General features: G+C 40.2%; 2 protein-coding genes across 4 annotated transcripts; one reads left to right on the top strand and one right to left on the bottom strand.

Annotated features, from left to right (window-relative positions):
- Positions 1–225: 225 nt before the first annotated feature.
- On the bottom strand, positions 226–7643 carry hadhb (hydroxyacyl-CoA dehydrogenase trifunctional multienzyme complex subunit beta). Of its 2 annotated transcripts, none has more exons than XM_085432283.1 (16): positions 7552–7643; positions 6274–6366; positions 6047–6088; positions 5752–5848; positions 5551–5595; positions 4875–4974; positions 4621–4708; positions 3944–4131; positions 3657–3837; positions 3157–3278; positions 2321–2400; positions 2179–2226; positions 1970–2057; positions 1629–1703; positions 835–999; positions 226–668 (listed from the first exon to the last, which is right to left on the bottom strand). In XM_085432283.1, the coding sequence occupies exons 2-16, from the start codon at positions 6338–6340 to the stop codon at positions 633–635; spliced, it is 1422 nt and encodes a 473-aa protein (XP_085288409.1). In that variant the 5' UTR covers positions 6341–6366; positions 7552–7643; the 3' UTR covers positions 226–632. The 2 variants fall into 2 exon arrangements, with proteins under 2 accessions (XP_085288409.1, XP_085288408.1); XM_085432282.1 differs by having other exon boundaries at positions 6274–6348; positions 7552–7642.
- A 260-nt stretch (positions 7644–7903) lies between these two features.
- Positions 7904–18637, top strand: hadhaa (hydroxyacyl-CoA dehydrogenase trifunctional multienzyme complex subunit alpha a). 2 transcript variants are annotated; one of them, XM_085432279.1, is made up of 21 exons: positions 7904–8012; positions 8580–8621; positions 9386–9456; positions 9579–9709; positions 9913–10051; positions 10129–10248; positions 10420–10522; positions 10687–10809; positions 13737–13855; positions 13944–14000; positions 14494–14603; positions 14711–14845; positions 14993–15164; positions 15683–15769; positions 15996–16136; positions 16292–16360; positions 16506–16619; positions 16699–16780; positions 17495–17600; positions 17679–17824; positions 17935–18637. In XM_085432279.1, the coding sequence occupies exons 1-21, from the start codon at positions 7904–7906 to the stop codon at positions 18102–18104; spliced, it is 2346 nt and encodes a 781-aa protein (XP_085288405.1). In that variant the 3' UTR covers positions 18105–18637. The 2 variants fall into 2 exon arrangements, with proteins under 2 accessions (XP_085288405.1, XP_085288404.1); XM_085432278.1 differs by lacking the exons at positions 7904–8012; positions 8580–8621 and having other exon boundaries at positions 9390–9456.
- Positions 18638–18640: the final 3 nt, after the last annotated feature.

Raw genomic sequence — 18640 nt, 5'->3', positions numbered from 1 at the left:
TCTGGACAATCATCCTCTCTGACCTTTAATGGACTTCCTGTTTGATTAAATTCAACCTGAAACTATGAAAAACAACCAGAGGATTTGCCAGCTGCTGGCCATTAGAAATTGATCAGATCCACAGTTTTCTATTCTATTACTAGTTACAACTTGTTTCTTACCGCTAGCCAAAATCAGATGCATTTAGTACAAAAGTTAAGCAGGAACAACAGAAATGAGTCCCAGTGTAATTAACACACCGTTTAATTCCAACAGTCAGTAAGAAAAAAAATTATTACAGCGTATTAGAAACATTACATTAGGCTCACTGTTGCTCTTCTTAGAGCTAAAACTTTGTTATGTTATGTTGGACTCGCTGATAATGCTCTCGAGACACTGCTCGAGTCCACAAAACAAAAAAAAACATTCCTCATCGACAATCTGCTTAAATTCAAAAGCCCCTAAGCAAAGTTACATTTACAAGAGATCCTTCAGAGACACTCATACTGTATCTGACTGTTCTCCCATACAGGCAAAGTGGTGGCCATATGTACACTCTCTTTTATCGATGTGTGTGTGTGTGTACGTGTGTGTGTGTGTGAGTGAGAGAGAGAATGTATGTGTAGTTGTCTGTCCAATGGTTTTTAACTGTGTTACTGGGGGTAAGCCTCGATCACCATGGCATGACCCTGGAATAGACAAGAAAAGAAGAAATTACACTACAAAATAGCGACTATGTTAGTCTTAATACAAATATATTACTCTGAGGTCTATTAAATGTTAATCTCTCAGTCACAACAAATCTTATCACTTTGGGAGTTTTGAATTTCAAAATGTAAAATCAGAGTGTGTTACCAGTCCTCCAGCAGCACAGGCTGCTACGAGCCCATACTGTCCTCCCTCCTTCTTCAGTCTGTTTGCTACTGTGGTTGCCAGTCTGCAGCCAGTGGCACCGAATGGGTGACCCAAAGACAGAGAACCGCCCCACAGATTGAACTTCTCCATGGCAGGAGTCCCAACCTGCACACACAGCGACCATCAGGTCATGAGTGATGTAAACACCAGTGAAAACTCAACAGGACATCAGCTCAGGTGAATGGATTTCAGCTGAGGATGTCCACTTGACCTCAACAGAAAAAACTGTTGATGCTGTTAACAAAAAATGAAGGCCCAGACATTATCCACATATCCACCAATCTGCAATCTTTGGGGCTATAAAATAAAGGAAGGGCCACAGTGCCAAAAACTCCAGCTCCTTCAGTGGTCGTTTCAGCTCCCCTTTTAAAATGTTTCAAGGCTGTATTAAGATTGCTAACTTTGGATGCAGTGCGCTAACCAAGCTAGGTAAGAGAAGCCCATAACTTAATAATCGGTCTATGACAGCTTGATCACCTTATAACACTGGCAGTTTTCCCAAGAAGCTAAATCATCAGGCAGCTCCCTGCTTTCAGATGAACTTTTATATGACCCCAGTTAAAGTGAGAAAGGCATTACAATACTTGATGCGATTGTGTAAAAATAATTGTTATCCAAGCATATTCAATTCTTTGTGGCTGTTCATGTTTTGCAGTGTGCTGCAAGCATCAAGGTGAGCTGCATGGATCTAGTTTTTGAGAAAAAGCAAACAGATGACCAACGGCCATCTTTACCTTCGATTTCCTGCCCATGTACGTCTGAGCAAACCAATCCGAGTCCATAGCCTTCAAATTTGCCATGATCTGAGCCTGAAAAACACACACAAATATATATCCACCGAGTTACCATGGAAACCAGCCTGGAAATTGATCTGTATTGATCCAACTGTGTTGAGTATGAAGCAGACATGTCAAATTTTACTCCTGCATGTGGACAACATTTATACTGTACATGACAACATGCTGAAACTCGATTAGAGGCAAACACAAAAATGTTGGTGGAGACGGACAGAATATTGATGGATCACATAGACTCACATACTTTTCCCCCCCTGAAATATATTGTAATAACTTACTGCGAATGCCTCGTGAAACTCAAAGACGTCAATATCACTCATGGACAAGCCGGCACGTTCCAGGACTTTAGGTGTAGCGTACGTTGGCCTAAAATAATCAAACAGAGAAAGCATGGAGGTAGAATAAGTCTTCTTTTTTTTAATAGTCCTCAAGACAATTAAGAAACCACCATCTAATCAAATCTACTGAGTAAGAAGTAGTAACTCACCCCAAAAGCAGCTGATCTTTGGGGTCCTGAGACACATAGACAAAGTCTCTGCCAGGATAAAATATTTAAATAAGCATATTGTGCAATCTAGCATTATTATAGAAGTTATTGTTAATCTACCAAGAAGACAGGGTTTAGATACCTGAGGTAGGCTTTAGGCTTGTAACCCATAGCCAAAGCTTTCTCTTCAGACATGACAAGCACAGCAGAGGCACCATCGGTCTGAGGACACACAAACAAGAATCTCAACTTCATGATCCAAGAACAGTTTCCAAAACTGAAAATTTGGAAGAACTAGTTTGAGCATGGTGACACAAGTGAACAAGAGGGTTTAGGATAAAAGGGTTTCCCATATATATAATATTGACTTTGGGCAACCTAAGTCAAGTATAGGAAACTTAAAAAAAATCTATTTTGTTCCCCATTTTTTATCAGACAAAATGACAGAGTTGGACAATCCCTTCGCTTTTATTTTGAAGTTTGATGACTGCTAACCAATGAGAGCTGTGCCTGCTCATCCTCATCATCTGTGCAGTTAGGTCTTTTGTGGCAGTCTCCAGAGTTTCTCCACCATGATGGACTGCAGCTGGTGATGTTAGTCCCCTTTATGATCTGAGGGTCCAATGTGAGCTGGCGGACCACTCTAATCAGAACTTGCACCAAGTGGAGAACTGGTTCAGGTGTTTGCTCAACTGAGATGAAAGAGTCTGCAGAGCATAAGGACTACTATCGCCAGCTGCTAGGATGGTGGAATTGGTGTTCAACCACAGGATGAGGAACTTGCAGAAGAAGCTGCTTCATTCACACAAAGTATATGTAATGATTGTTTTTTAATGAATTTCCTGAATAAAGTGTGGGTGCACCTGATTAAAGATTTTTAAGTTATTTCCTAATAAAGAATAAGATTTTGTCAAAACCAAACATATCTTTAACCCAGATACACAAAAGAAACAATTAGCGCCGTTTCTGTGTCTTTACCAGGAAAGAAGAGTTCGCAGGAGTGACTGTTCCATGAGGTTTAACGAAGGCAGGCTTTAGTTTGGCCATTTGATCCATGGATGATGGCCGTATGCCGTTGTCCTTTGACACAATATCACGACCTGAGGAGACATGAATGCCACTCTATTGTAAACATTTTTTTTTTTTTTTTTTTAAAGAGGAAAGCCTAAAGTCTAGCCCATTCCTCTTATATTTTGTTCGATAATAACTAATATTTTCAATTTGAACCCTAACTCTACTTTCCAAATTGACTGAAAGCGATTTTTTCAAAAGTGATAGATGTCCAAGCGCAGTCAGATTATTTTAGCTTCTGCTAATTATTAATTATATTTATTTCAGATAGAATTAGTCCATATCATGCAAAAAACATAACAAAAAATCAAAATGTATAATTCAAAATTTCTCAAAGCCAATATGAAGTCTTTATATATTCTAAATGAGTCAATGTATAACATAATCTACAGTAAAGCTGGGTTTACCTGGCACTTTAAAGGAGATGACATCCTGCAGCAGCCCTTCGTCCTGGGCTTTTTTAGCCAGTGTGTGTGATCGCAGTGCAAACTCATCCTGCTCCACTCTGGAGACCCCAAATGCAGCAGCCAGACGATCAGCACTGTGGCCCATTATTTCTGCTGTGGAGAACTCCGCAACAGCAGGAAGCTAGTACGGCACAACGGACAATTTGAGGGTTAAATACTATATGGTGTGAACAGAAGTAAGCCACTCTGAAATCAACTAAAACTGAAAGTTGTTAAATCATATATACCTCCGGGGAGAGGTGTGCAAGCCGGATGCTGCCAATCAGACTGAGCCTCTGGCCGAGTGTCTTTGCCTTGTTTAGGGAGAACATGGTTTTCCTCATCTTACGGCTGTGACGAATGGGAAGGTCTGACATGAATTCCACTCCGCCTGCTACAACAGCATCACACTGACTGGCAGCAATCAGACCAACGCCTGGAGAGATGGATAAAGAAGATGAAGATGAAAGATTAAAACAACCATTAAAAACCGAAAGTAAAATCAAAGAATTGCATGAAAATAGGTCAAGATCCATAGGCTTTACCTACTTTTCCTAATATAATGAATGTGATTTGGTTTAACACAAGAGGACACATCTGATCAGTATACTACTCCCCCTGTCATTTTTACAGACTTCACCTCCAACCTGCCAAATGTTGGTGTATGACAGTTTATTTTGATGCTTAAACATTAAGACCGGATGCCCTTTTTCATTTAGGATTAAATTTTATTCATCTTGCTCCTTGCCCATAGGAGCTGTAAACAACTAAAAAGCGCATATAGCAGTTTATCACTGTTGCAGTGTACACAACTGTTTTGCAACTGCAATGCAGGACTACACTGAATATCAATAATAATAATAATAATGATATTTAGAACAAATTATACAGAGTCTCAGTGAAGAGGCTTCTTTTCCGGACATACCTGAGGTCATTGCCTGGTTGGAGGAGACGCAGGCCATGGTGATTGTGTGAGCTGGGATTTTGTCAGAGAAGCCTGCACCCAGTGCTGCCTGAAATCAAAGTAAACATAGAGCCACATTATACACAAATGTAATTGTATTATGCATTTACAGATAATAAATGCACCACAATTATATTTTAGTACGCAATAACAAAGTTAAAGTTAACATTTACAATATGTGATATGTGTATGGGAGAGTGCTTATGTGTGCATACCTCTCTTGCTACGTTGCTGGTTTTAACCTCTTGAATGACTGTTCCATATATGATGTGGTCTACAGCATCTTTTGGTATACCTGTCCGTTTTACCAGGCCCCTATATAAAAGAAAAAAAAAGAAGAAGATATAAACAAACACACAGAATGAGTAATTTTATTTTTTTTGCTAACGAGGGACAAACATAAATATTTGTTCATAAAGACCTTGTACAATGATCTGTCAGATCATTGTTCTGGCCTTCCTTCATCTCTTTCTAGTGTAAACTGATATACTTCATTCAGCTCCATTGCACTTTGCCCTCACATTACTTTTAAAGCTTACAATGTTTACTGCTTCATAATGACTAGAAGAGTCTAAGAGATATTTTAACAGATCATCAGCAGTTCAGAGTGACACAGTACAACATATAAATGAAAAGTAGTTTTTAAAAATCATTCATTCAAATCATGGTAGCCTTGTCTAAAAAGTGTCCAAATATACAATTATTTTTGCAGGGTTTCTTTGTGGAGCAAAAAACCCTGCAAGCATTTACCCATTTAAACCTCTGATTCAGTTAGAACAAGTTCAAAACTGGATCTGCAAACTATTATTTAATTTGCAGATAAACATTTGACATTGACTTTGCTGGTCTCAACAGACAGTCATCAGAAAAACAATGCAACCATAGACTTACTGCAGAGCTGCTCTGGCCAGGTCATGTGGCATTAGGTCAGCATACCTGTAGAGACCAACCAAAAAGTTTTTTCTTTTGTTTAAGCCACAAATTATTTTCCACTACAAAATGTTCTTGACTGTTTTTTAAGTGTTCAGTACTCCGTGTAGCACAATACAATAAACGTAAAGTGAGAACACAAAGAAAAGAGCCGAGACATACGTGGTTCCAGACGACAGGAAAGGGGTTCGAACTCCTTCCACCAGCACTATGTTCTTTACACCAGGTCGAGCCAGCGTCTTCTTGCTCTTTGTTTGAACTGAAAGAAAATAATTAAAAATAAGACTTACAGCAAGGGCATCTCAGCATCTGCTAGGGGAAGTAGGTTTATACATATTATGTCCAGGCAAATAAATCAGCGATTAAAGGCTTTGGTTACCATTCTGCTTTCAAAAAAAATCTATAATACACATAGCCATAATCTGGATAAAAATTATCATTCTAGTAAAAAACTTACCTTGAGACTGAAGCTGGGCTGTTGTACTGAGAGATCGTGCACCTTAGACAAAGAAAAATAAAGAAATTATCATTATAAACCTAAAAGTACCAGATTTTAAATGCTAATATTGAACTGGAAGCAGCTGTACTGCATCTTTAATTTCTGACTCTTAGTCATGTATTTCCTTAATTACTTATGGATATTTGAAATATATTAAACTGTTATGGGAACAAATGACAACTTACCAAATCGCACTGCCCAGGAAGAGCTGACTGAGCAGCTCCGAATTGGGTTCATCAACATGGAAGCCATTCTGTTCTCTGTGGCAAGAAATGTTACTGCAAAGTTTATGGAAATGTTTAACATTTCAGATTCAAAACATTTTAAATTAACTTGGATATTTTAGGACTTCTTTGTGTTTTTCTTAGAATTCCTTACTTTTTTTGTGTGAATTCACAACGACTTAAAAAAAAAATTATTCCTGAAACCACACAATCCATGGAGGATATATTTATTACTATTATATTGTAGCCTTATTGCATGGGCAGGAGTGCTACACAACCACAACCTCTCAGATCATACTCCGTTCTACTTTCATGTCTGAGTCCTGGTTTTGTTTGACTAAAATCACTTTGCCATATATCTTAAACAACACCTCTTTAGAATTTGCTCCTATCAATTCTTATTTTTTTTTAATCTTTTTTCAGTATACAGGGATTTTTATATTTTATTATGTGGTTCAATGAATAAAACTGAAAAATTACTGAATCACCAAGCATCACCAAAACCGTTTCAATGTGCCTAGACTTTGACTCTGCTAATCTGTGGAAGGTTATAGGAAAGGATGCACACATTCTTCCAAAATATATTTGGCAGAGAGCACTGCTGATCATTTTCACAATTATGAAAACATTCAGTTACCCCCGGAAACTCTATGGATAGGGGCACTGTCATCCTGAAAAGGTAGGTGAATAAAGGTGATCAGTCAGAACTCATGACCTCTTGATTTCGGTCACTGTTCCTTCTCAGAGCATAAGTCGATCCAAACTATGCCAAAAAAAACAACAACTAATAAATGCACCTTATAGCACATAAGAACCACCACTTCCACTAATTTTGGGGCTCAGGAGTTTACTACTTTCCTTTAATTTGTCATACAACAACGGTCACCTTGCCCAACCCCCTCTACCCTAGCTTTGACCCTTCACCTAGATTTCTCTCCTGGAGAATGACAGAGCCCTATGTGCAGAATCACAAGACTAATACTGACTGCGTATCGACAAATTATATAAGTCCAAATAAAGCAACAAAATATAACCTTATAGTATCGACGAAATCTAAAATAAAAACAGCGATTTAGCTGGAAGCTGCATGCAAGACTAGCTCAACTAGCTAGCTACTTGTGAGCTAAAATTTAATCAGCAAAAATTCCTGCCGCTGTGTTTGAGATGAAAAAAATCAGTTTGCAGAACCCGTATAACAGCTTTTAACTTTCTAACCTCACCAGATACGTTTAAGCTCACCTGTTTTTATGGTTTATATCCCAGCACACTGCTTCCCTGTCTAATGACCGGCCAGACCCACCAGGACTACAAAAACTGCTTTAAAGGACCCACCCAGTGACTAAGCCGACCAACGGTGTGCCTGAAGCAAAACAATAAAGCACACATTAATATTACTAAATTACACTGCTGTTCACATTCATTATAACCTGCATCACAACTAGGTCCTTCTCTAAAACTAAAAAATAATGACTTGAAATATTAATCTTTTAAACTAAGACACTTTTCAAGCCCCACCGGCGGCCTATATTAAACGGTACTCTTGCGCCCTCACCGGTCAGTCATCGTAATAGATTTTGTTGATTGCACTTGTATGTATGTTGCGGTTGACGCTTTACTAACGCTTCAGGTGGAAATGGCAGTCACTCGTGCAGCAGGTGTTTTCTCCAAGTTTGCAACAGGCAAACACCCTTTATTGTCAGGTATATTTAAAATCACTCATCTTTTGTTGTTGTTGTTGAAGGTACTTTAATTTAATTTTTGTCGTTTTAATTTACTCTTTGTCGAATTTGTACTCGATGGTAGCATTTGACCTCAAGCTGTTAGTGGATAACTGAAAATATAATAACTCAGAATTTGCTTTTTTTTCTTGAAAAATTACTCAAGTGGTTTAAAAAAAACGTTGTAAAGGGAGATATTTTTCAAATGGAACTGTGGGTAAAACATTTTTAATTACATTAATTATTAAAAGCTGGCATATAATTAGATATTCTGCACTGACGTTAGTAACGCCTGTGTTTACTGTCTGTTGTAGTAAAAGGTTTAATGTTAGAGTTTTTAGTTTTTTGGTGATAACAGCATACAGGGCTGCAATACTAAGTTACTGTCTTAATTTCTGTCTTTCTGCTCAGTCACGACTAACTTTAGCAGAATTGTATTAACTTGTTCTTTTCCTTATGTTAGGGGAAACTTGTCCTAGAGGAAAGTCAAGGGCCTCTCCTTTTTATTCAGGAGCACTCAAAATTCTTATTGCCTCTTTCTGCTCTTAGGTCATGCCAGACGGATTTTCTCTGTATCATCATATTTGGCAGGTAAAGAGGGTTTTGATGATGATCGGTGCACCAAATACCCAAGAGTACACTCACATCCATCACAAATCGGTGGTTTACTAAAGAACCAACGATTCTTTAGTAAAGGTTCAGCTGTATTAATTTAGTGTGGTCTGTGTTCCCCCAACATCCATGTGCTATCTTAAACAAAAGTAATATTCATATAGTGTTGACTCATTTAGATGAACTGTTTGCATACTTTAGTTCTTGTTAAAGATTAGCAAAACAGGTTTTTGCACAGCTGTTCTGCAAACATTTATCTTTAAAATCTGCATTGTACTTTCTTTCCTATCTTGTTATAGCTTGACTTGTTACTGCTCATTATAGTTTACGAGAATAATGTGAAACTATTGGTAACAATGTTGCTCCATTCTGTTTCATTAGCATATGCATGCACAGTACAAGCAAAACAAGGCTGGAGTGTTAAACCAAAGTCTTTCTACAAGCAAGTCCCATTCCTCAGAGGTCATATCAAAGTGTCTCTCAGTAATTATTTGGGCAGTTAATTTAGATAATACTTCAAAATAAAGTTTAAATTCAGTGCTTAAGAACATGAAACTGTATGCATGGAATTGCCTAAATCTAATAAAACAGATTAAAAGTTGTAAAGGGAAGTAAAGTTTTATAAAAAAAAGAAACTTAAGCGTTACAAAATTCTCACTTTTTTTTGAGTAAAATATCTGCTTATACAAAAAAATATTATTGTAATCTATCTCATTCTTTAATTGCTGTTTTCTCTTTTTTAGCTCATAAACATATCAGCTTCGAGTACAAGGACGATGTGGCTGTTATACGATTCAATGACCCAGCATCGAAGGTGTGTGCGTCTGTTTGTGGATATGAAACAGTACACGTCTTAGAGAGAGATTAAGTTTGTAACAGTTCTGACTACATGTTTCACTCTTGAAATGACATAATTTTGTTGTTTTGTGTGTGTAGGTGAACAAACAGTCTCTGCAGTTGCATGAGTTTGCTGACGTGTTGGGAGACATCTGGCTTTATAGATCTTCAAAAAGTGTTGTCCTCATTTCAGGCAAACCCGGCTGTTTCCTTGCTGGAGCAGATAGCAAGTAGGCTTTTGAGGGCTTTCACAGTCTCTGATGTGTGTGGTGTATTCTGTGTTGCTTTTTGTTTTGTTTGTTTGTTTTGTAAGTGTAAAAGTGCAAATAAACCAGGACGTATTTTACGAAAAAAGTCAAATGGATCAAATTTAATATGCTTAATTGAAAAGTGAGTAATTTATCTTGATTTTTTTTCTTTTCTTTGCTCTCAGTATGCTTCAGTCCTGTACAACTAGTGAGGAGGTCGCCAGTCTCTGTGAGGAAGCTCAGAAGTTGTTTAGGAGAATTGAGCAGTCTCGTGTCCCCATTGTCGCCGCTATCCATGGCTCATGCGTGAGTCGAGGCCTTGAGGTACAACAGTTTGTGTCAAAATGCCAATTTGGCTTAAAAAATGGGCAGTAACTCTCAGTTTTGTAACTTTTCTGTAGCTTGCAACAGCCTGCCACTACAGAATTGCCACGAAGAGTAAAGAAACAGTCCTGGGGACTCCGGAGGTCATGTTGGGACTGCTGCCGGGAGCAGGTGGCACTCAGAGACTACCTAAAATGGTATAAATGCACACACTCATATTAATCAGTTCCTCAGTGAAAGTCTTGAAAGCATTGCTGCAGTCTTGTGCTAGTGGCTACTGCAGTACACAGGAGTATAATAAGGTCAAGACTCTCACTTGGGCCAATACCAGCTCACTGTCTTCAATTCTGCTTGTTGCACATGTTTAGGTGGGTCTCCTGGGAGCTTTTGATATGCTGCTGTCAGGCAAGAACATCACAGCAGACGAAGCCAAGAAGATGGGTCTAGTGGACCAGCTTGTGGACCCTCTGGGTATGTTATACATGTGGCATTTCTTCAATGAATGTACCGTTTTTCTGTTGTAATCTTAAGGGAGAGGGTGGTGGGGAATTAAACTTTTTAGCAGCTCAAGACTGAGCCTTCAATTAGTGACATGTTTCATTTTTCTCTGTGCTTCTTTTATATTTATATTTCAGGTCCTGGTCTGAAGTCTCCAGAGGAACGAACGATGGAATACCTTGAGGAAGTTGCAGTGGGTGTTGCCAATGACTTGGCCAACAAAAAGATTCCCCTTACTAGGGAAAAAAGATTTAGACTGAGTGAGTGAACTCGTGTTCAGCCCAGTTGTCTTTATACCGCCAAGGATTTGTTCCATGAAATCATTTGCAACTGGCTTGTTTTTTCAGTCCCAGCGGTTGGGGCCACCAACTGCAGTTTCTTGAATGGCCACTTGAGGCCGACTCCAAAAGAAAGTCAATTCCCAAAGACTAAATTTCAAAATGTTCGGCCATACAGCAGGGAAAAAAATGCCCACAGGTAGTATAAAAAATGTCTTTGGTCTCTTCAAACAAAAAAAAAAAATTACTAACACATTTCAAACCGGTGATTAATTCTTTCCCTCTTCAGAGGTATTTACTTAGTACTTAGTTCCTCCTACGCCGAGCGGCGCATCGGGCAGCTAGTGATCTCCATCGATGTCGGTCAGCAGCGACTGCTTCAGCTTCGTCCCAGGCAATGTCGACAGTTCTCAGATCGTCCATAAATGTTCGACGCCATGTGATCTTTGGTCGGCCTTGCTTTCGCTTGCCAGTGCGTGGACGCCATGTCATGGCAATCTTAGCTGGGCGATGAGGGGGTAGGCGTAAAATATGTCCCGCAAAGCGAAAGCGCCTTTCTGCAACAACATCGGCTAATGGGCAGGTGCCTGCTCTTCGTAGGACCTCCTCATTTGTTATTCGGTCCCGGTAGGAAATTCTCAGGATTCGCCGCAAGCCACGTTGTTGAAGCACGTTCAGGTGTTGAATAATTGCACTTGTTGAGCGCCAGGTTTCACTAGCGTAACGTGCAGTAGGGAAGACTATAGAGTTCAGTAGTCTGATCTTGACCCTTACATTCAGGGAGGTCGAGTTCCAAATAGGTTGGAGACGTCGCAGGACACCAACTGCCTTCCCTACTCTGGCGTCGACATCCCGATCAGAGACCCCGTCATTCGAGATGATGCTGCCAAGATATGTAAAATTCTCCACCTCTTCAGCACGTTGTTGGTTGATCATGACAGGAATGCGGGCACGTGCATAGCCAACTCGGAGTACCTTGGTTTTTTGGCACTGATTCTTAATCCAACTTTCGTTGCCTCCCTCTGCAGGGCCGCGGTCAACTTTTGGAGGTCTTCCTGAGTCGAGCCCAGCAGGGCGATGTCATCTGCGAAGTCCAAGTCAGTGAGATTACGCGCTTCGTGCCAGGACACACCGATGCCAGCTTGGTCAACTGATCGTCGCATGATGAAGTCAATTACCAACAGGAAGAGGAAAGGGGATAGCACGCATCCTTGTCGGACGCCAGTATTGATCTTGAAGAAGGCTGTGCAGCCGTCATCCGTCCGGACGCAGCAACGGGAGTTGGAGTAGAGACAACGAAAGGCATCTACAAACTGCTGAGGGACTCCATAGTGGCGTAGGATAGCCCATAGAGTCGGCCGGTGGACGCTGTCAAAAGCCTTCTCGAAGTCAATGAAATTAATAGAAATCTTCTTTTGGTATTCCAATGTTTGTTCAATGATCATGCGGAGGGTGAAGATTTGCTCGACGCATGACCAGCCACTCCGAAACCCAGCCTGCTCTTCTCGCAATCGTTCGTTCACAGCGTGTCGTAGCCGATTCAAAAGAGCGAGGCAAAACACTTTCCTGGGTACCGACAGCAACGTGATGCCCCGCCAGTTGTTACAGTCACCCAAATCACCTTTTTTTGGAAGTTTGATAATGGTGCCTTTTGTCCAATCATCGGGTACATGTGATGTTGACCAGCAGGCGTTTAGGAGTCTTGTAAGGGCGGCTTCAAGATGGGGTCCACCATACTTCAGCATTTCGGCGAGGATTTCGTCCAGGCCTGCGGCCTTTCCACTCTTGAGGAGTCGGATCGCTGTCTTGACTTCAGTGATGCTGATTTGTCCGATATCGACAGGAAGAAGATCCATGGAAGGTGCCAGGTTTTCGGCCTCGAACCGTTGGGGTGGCTCAGGTTGGTTCAGAGTATCGCGGAAGTGTTTGACCCATCGTTGTTCTTGTTCAGCTGCAGTAAGGAGGACACGTCCATTTTTGTCTCGGATTGGAACACCGCGGCCACCACGAGCCCCAGTTAGATCTCGTACAATGCGATATAAGGTTCGGGTATCGTTCCGATCGGCTGCTTCTTGGGCTTCGATGCCTTTAGCTTCGATCCATTCACGCTTGTCACGCCGGCAGCTGCGTTTGACCTGTCGGGCAAGGTCTTGGTAGGTGGCCATGGCCCTCTCACGCTGGTCTGCAGAAGCATGTGGGTCAAAGGCCACCTGGTCCCGAACTGACTTTGCCAAGCGACGTTGATCTATAAGTTCCCATGAACGGTCGGAGATCCAGCGCTCCTTAAAGCCGCCCCATCGGCGACCAATCTTCGATTCTGCTGCACCGACCACAGCCTCTTTTAGCTCATCCCAGAGTGTATCTGGATTTTTGTTGTTATTTCCTTCCGCAGCAAGGAGCTGGAAGTGGTTTCTCAATTCGAGTTGAACTCCCTGATTCAGTCGATACTGAGATTCACTTGCTGTTTCCGTAGCAATTGGAGTTTTTACAGGGTGGGGTTGCTAGCCCCACGCCCAGCCCTCCTCCTTTCTCATCCGGGCTTGGGACCGGCAATGGCAGAGTCTTCAGAGGTTTCTGTCATATTTCAGGCCTGAACAAAATGAATGGGTGTGCATCAGAATGTAGTGATAACCTCCCATGTACCCTTAATGGCGAGTACGCTGCCTTACTAGTTCCCTTAGAAAAACCTGCAGCCCATTTTAGTGGTTGTCAAACCACGTCTTTATTGATTTTACATTAAGGTGTCAAAACACACCATTGAGAATTCAAGGAGGTTGTCAAATTTCAGTTTTATCATTTAAAATTTTAACTGATAAACTGTCTATGGTATCTTCTAATTGGCAAATACCAGCTGTACACATTTACACAACAAAAAATGAAAACCTGTCACTGTAAACGTGTGTGTGCAGAGCTGTGGGACGCAGTCACGGGCCTGGGTCCAGTGAGGAAGATCATCTACAGCACTGTCACTAAAAGAGTCCAGAAACAAACTAAAAACCTCTACCCTGCTCCGTTCCAGATTATTGAGGTAAAGAGTACACTTATGGGTGAAGATAAACACATTAGCGCATGATGTTGCTGCTGAGTGTCTCATGCTGTCTTATTTTAATGTGCAGTGTGTTAAAACTGGCATAGAGCACGGCAGTAACGCAGGTTATTTGGCTGAAGCTCAGGTGAGTTGGACTAACAGGAATTTTTTTTTTTTTCTCAGTCAGATGGATTTTTAAAAAAAATCCTCCTGGCCTTTTGGTAGATGTCATACATGTGCTGCATTTTGACCATTGTGACCTTTTGTGTTTTGCTGGGTGTTTTTTCTGTTTTGTTTTTTCACTCTGTAGTTAGTGTTGGGAAAAGAGCAGAGTTTGGGTTACAACAGGAACCTTCCTCATTCATCAAATGATGAATGTGGAGTGACAGACTCCTCTCACTAATGCCATAAGTATGTGCATAAAGCCCCATCACCAATGAACACCTTAGGCCTAAACGAGTCATGCCAAGAGCTTTGACAAAATGGCATTAATTGATGTCCCGGGAATGAGAATGGGCTGCTTAACAGTTTAGGCTTGTGGGTTTCATTGATGACTCTATAATCAAGTTTTTGGATTTGTTGTTGTTAAAGAGACTAATTGTATTTGTTAAATTCTTGTTGCTTTTAACCCTTCATAGAGCTTTGGTAAGTTGGTGATGACTTCTGAATCCAAAGCTTTGATTGGACTTCACAATGGTCGTTTGTTGTGTAAGAAGAACCGATTTGGTCCCCCAGAAAAGGAAGTAAAGTAAGAACTGTAAACAGGGGTGATTTATGTTGCCATATACATTTGCTGTCTATATACAGTTGCCTCAGCGATAGTAGTAAGACACCTGTACAAAATGTTTGCAACAGAAAGCTGGCCATTCTGGGTGCAGGGCTAATGGGAGCAGGTATAGCACAGGTATCTGTAGATAAAGGCCTCACCAGCATCCTAAAGGACACCACAGAGGATGCCATCAGCAAAGGATATGAAAAGGTTTATAAAAGGTAATATAAACGCATTCTATACTATTTATTTATTTATTTATTTATTTATTTTATTTATTGAAAAATAAAAGTGGCTTTACAGTTTGAAGTATTTTTGTTTGTTTGGGGGGGGGGGTTTTTTCTCCTCAAAATGTTCTTGATCTTCAGTTTCGACACCAGGGTGAAGAAGAAAGCCATGATATCATTTGAGCGTGACGCCATTATGTCTAATCTGTCGATTCAGACGGATTACTCTGGTTTTGAGTCTGCTGACATGGTGATAGAGGCTGTGTTTGAAGACCTCAACATTAAACATAAAGTCCTCAAGGAGGTGGAGGCAGTGAGTGCAGTTTTGCTTGAACTACTCTGTCTTTAACTGTTTTAGTTAGAGGTGGTTAAATTGGCATTGAAAATGTATTACAATAAATGGGCATCTAAGAACTTCTAAATTACTTTGAGCAAGAACTGGTGCAGAACTAACCTGTTTGGAGAAATCTCGCCTTAATTTAGGTTTTAACTTGAGAAAATTCTCAGGCCAACCCAAAGTAACTGTTAAAGAACTTAGTGGGATTGATGTAGATGAGGCTTTCCTTTTCTTGTTTGGAGTTTCAATCATTTTTGAGAAGCTTTTGGTTGCATGCAGGTAGTATTATGTCATTATTATTCTAGCATAGCTATATTAGCTGTTTAACAGTTATTTTCTGTCTAAGACTTATTTGCATTACTAAGTAATCACTGGCATGTGGAATGTGAATTCACTAGCTGACTATGGCTATCTTGGCTGCTACTGCTACTTTCCAGAATAATGTCCAGATAGCTAAAGTTATAAGGAAATGTACTCTTCCCCCTCCCGCCCAGGTTACCCCACCACACTGCATATTTGCGACCAACACCTCAGCTCTACCCGTCAGAGACATCGCTGCTGCCAGCAAACGCCCTGAAAAAGTCAGAAATGCTCCAAACTTTTACTTTCAACATATCTTCAGTGTTACAGTAATTTAAAAAAAATGTAATGTTGATTCATGCTTGCACAGTTGAGTTCTACCTTAATTTTCACTTGACTTTCTTGGTGATTATTATCGTGGCTTTAAAATAATGGCTTCTCAACATATTATTAAGAATCTTTATTTCCTGTGTGATGTTTGACCAATTTGCATATGTGCCTGTGCAGGTGATTGGCATACACTATTTCTCCCCAGTGGACAAGATGCAACTGGTGGAGATTGTCACCACAGATAAGACATCTAAGGACACGCTGGCTGCTGCTGTCAGCGTGGCCCTGAAACAGGGAAAGATTGTCGTCACTGTCAAGGTGATGGCAACTCTGAAAGTGTTCTTCAGTCAGTATTTCAGCCTATGTGAATCTTATTTTCATCTTAGTCATTTTGCTCATTGTTCTATTATATCTTGGTGCATGTCTCCATCTTGTGTTGCTCTCTTTCTGCCTCGAAACCCACTGAACTACAGGATGGTCCGGGCTTTTACACCACGCGCTGCATGGGTTGCTTGCTTATGGAGTCTCTGAGACTTCTTCAGGTAATCAAAGACTTGGAGAAATAATAGTGTTGCCAATTTTTCCCTGCTAAAGAAATGGTTGAGCATCAGGTCCCAGTAATTATTTAAAGCATTTATTTTTATCTTTTTACATTTGCTTTAAAATAACCCACATTTTGTTCCACAGGAAGGTGTGACCGCAACAAAAAGCGATTTCCTGGCAACAAGCTTTGGTTTTAATGTCGGACCTTTCGCAGTCACTGATGAAGTCGGTGTTGACATAGGATTACATATTTCAGAGGTAATCTTTCACTTACTTTGTTGATTTAGATTTTTGGGACAGATGGGATTTTGTATTCTGTGTTTATTGTTGGATTTAGATGCTGTGCAAAGCCTTCGGTTCCCGTTATGAAGGAGGAAGCCTGGAGATTGTCAAGACCATGTTGGAAAAAGGCCTCAAAGGTTAAAACATTTCACATTAAAATAGGGGCATTATCACTCACTACTAATTTGTCACGCACTCATGCCTAAGTATTGGAATTGATGAGAATTTAGCGATTCCGATTGCATTAGTGATATTACTGATTTTTACTATTTGATTTGATTCTTTTATGGATTTTCATTCTGTTCTCTGACTTCGCTTTGAGACTCATCACCACCTTAAAGCAGCATATCAAAGACATTAAATTTTTTTTAAATGAATTGCATTTTGAGTGGTCAAATGTAAAGTCAGACATCGTCTACCTACATCAGTTTTACATTCAGAAAAGTCAAATGGACTCTACCATGAACTCCTAAGAAGAAAGAGAGGTTACAATGGACACATTTGTTAACTGCTGATAAAAGTGATGTTTGTGTTCTGCCTTAGCTAAGGAGATGATGCTGAAGTGTGTTCCAATTTATGACTTCTTGGGCTGGAGCCTATCCCAGCTGTCTTAGGGCAGACTTAGTTTAAATATTAAGGGTTAAGAATATCATTGAGATGAATTTTTCTATAACAGGAACTGTTACCCTAAAATGGTGACTTTAATATAATCAAAAATGGATTTATCTTGCTACCTGATTTCTAAAATCTAACCCTGTAAGGGCACAGGTTTCTAAGACTGAGGAACACGTTTGAGGATCAGCTTACCATTCACACAAACACGATTCTAATGCTTTATTTTTAAATTATAGGTTGTAAATCTGGAAAAGGATTCTTTCTCTATGGAAAGACTAAGAGTGTGAATCCTGAAGTAGAAGAAATTCTCAAGAACCATCAAGTGACTGCTCCCTCTGCAATGTAAGAAAACAGCCTCTCGTCTGATCTACTAATTGCCCTGTTCTGATCTGTCTCTCTGAAGTTATGTGTTTGCTGCAGTTCTTCAGAATACGACATGCAGTACCGGCTGCTGTCTCGCTGCATAAACGAGTCGTTAATGTGTCTCCAGGAGGGAATAATACAAAGCCCTCTAGAAGGAGACATTGGAGCAGTGTTTGGATATGGGTTTCCTCCCATGCACAGTGGTATGTCTCCAACATTTGTATACTTTTGAACTAGATATTTATATTAGTAAACTGATGGTTATCGATTGTGTTGGTGCTAATCGACCTTTTGTTATTCCTACATTTATCAGGTCCGTTCAGATTTGTTGACACATTTGGTGCAGAGCGCCTTGTGAGCCTCATGAAACGTTTTGAGGATGTTTATGGAAACCAGTTTACACCCTGCCAGCTTCTACTAGACCACACCAAAGACCCCAGCAAAAGGTTTTACCAATCATCCCCCTCCCTGCTTCAATACTAAAAACAACTTAGCGTTTTGAGAGAGGGACTAGTAGTCCCCCCTTTGGTATGTCTGAACTGTTAGAGCAGCAAATATGTCTTCTAAGATCAAACTAAAGGAATCAACCTAAAATAATCCAAGGAAAGATTTCAGAATAAGGTAACAGCTCATTTATGAAAATAAGCTGCTATTAAAAAATAATTGTATAACTACAAACAACATTTCTAGGAGACCAAATGGTCTATTATAACTATCTACCAGCTTTACAGATTTCCGCTTACATCATTTATATAATCAGAAAGTGATACTTTCATGTATTATGTGTTATGGCTCAAGTGGGTGTGACCACCAAACTTTTTTTTTTTTCATCTTTTTGGGGTGTTTTCTTTCTTTTAATTTATTTATATTTTTTTATACAAATTGTGGTAATGTGTCCAACCTCCCCTGACCTATGCTAAATTAGCCATAACCCATTTTGGCCCGCAACATGACCAAATGAAGCCCAGATGTTGCAGCTATCTGGATTCTATCTGGCACCAGTGTTAACTCAAACTCCC

Source organism: Copadichromis virginalis, linkage group LG15 (assembly GCF_057382275.1).
Source record: "Copadichromis virginalis isolate Kocher_CV1m ecotype Utaka linkage group LG15, C_Virginalis_male_GT1.1, whole genome shotgun sequence".
NCBI lineage: Eukaryota > Metazoa > Chordata > Actinopteri > Cichliformes > Cichlidae > Copadichromis > Copadichromis virginalis.
Note: the sequence above shows the minus strand (reverse complement) of the source record. Positions and strands in the feature narration are given on the sequence as shown.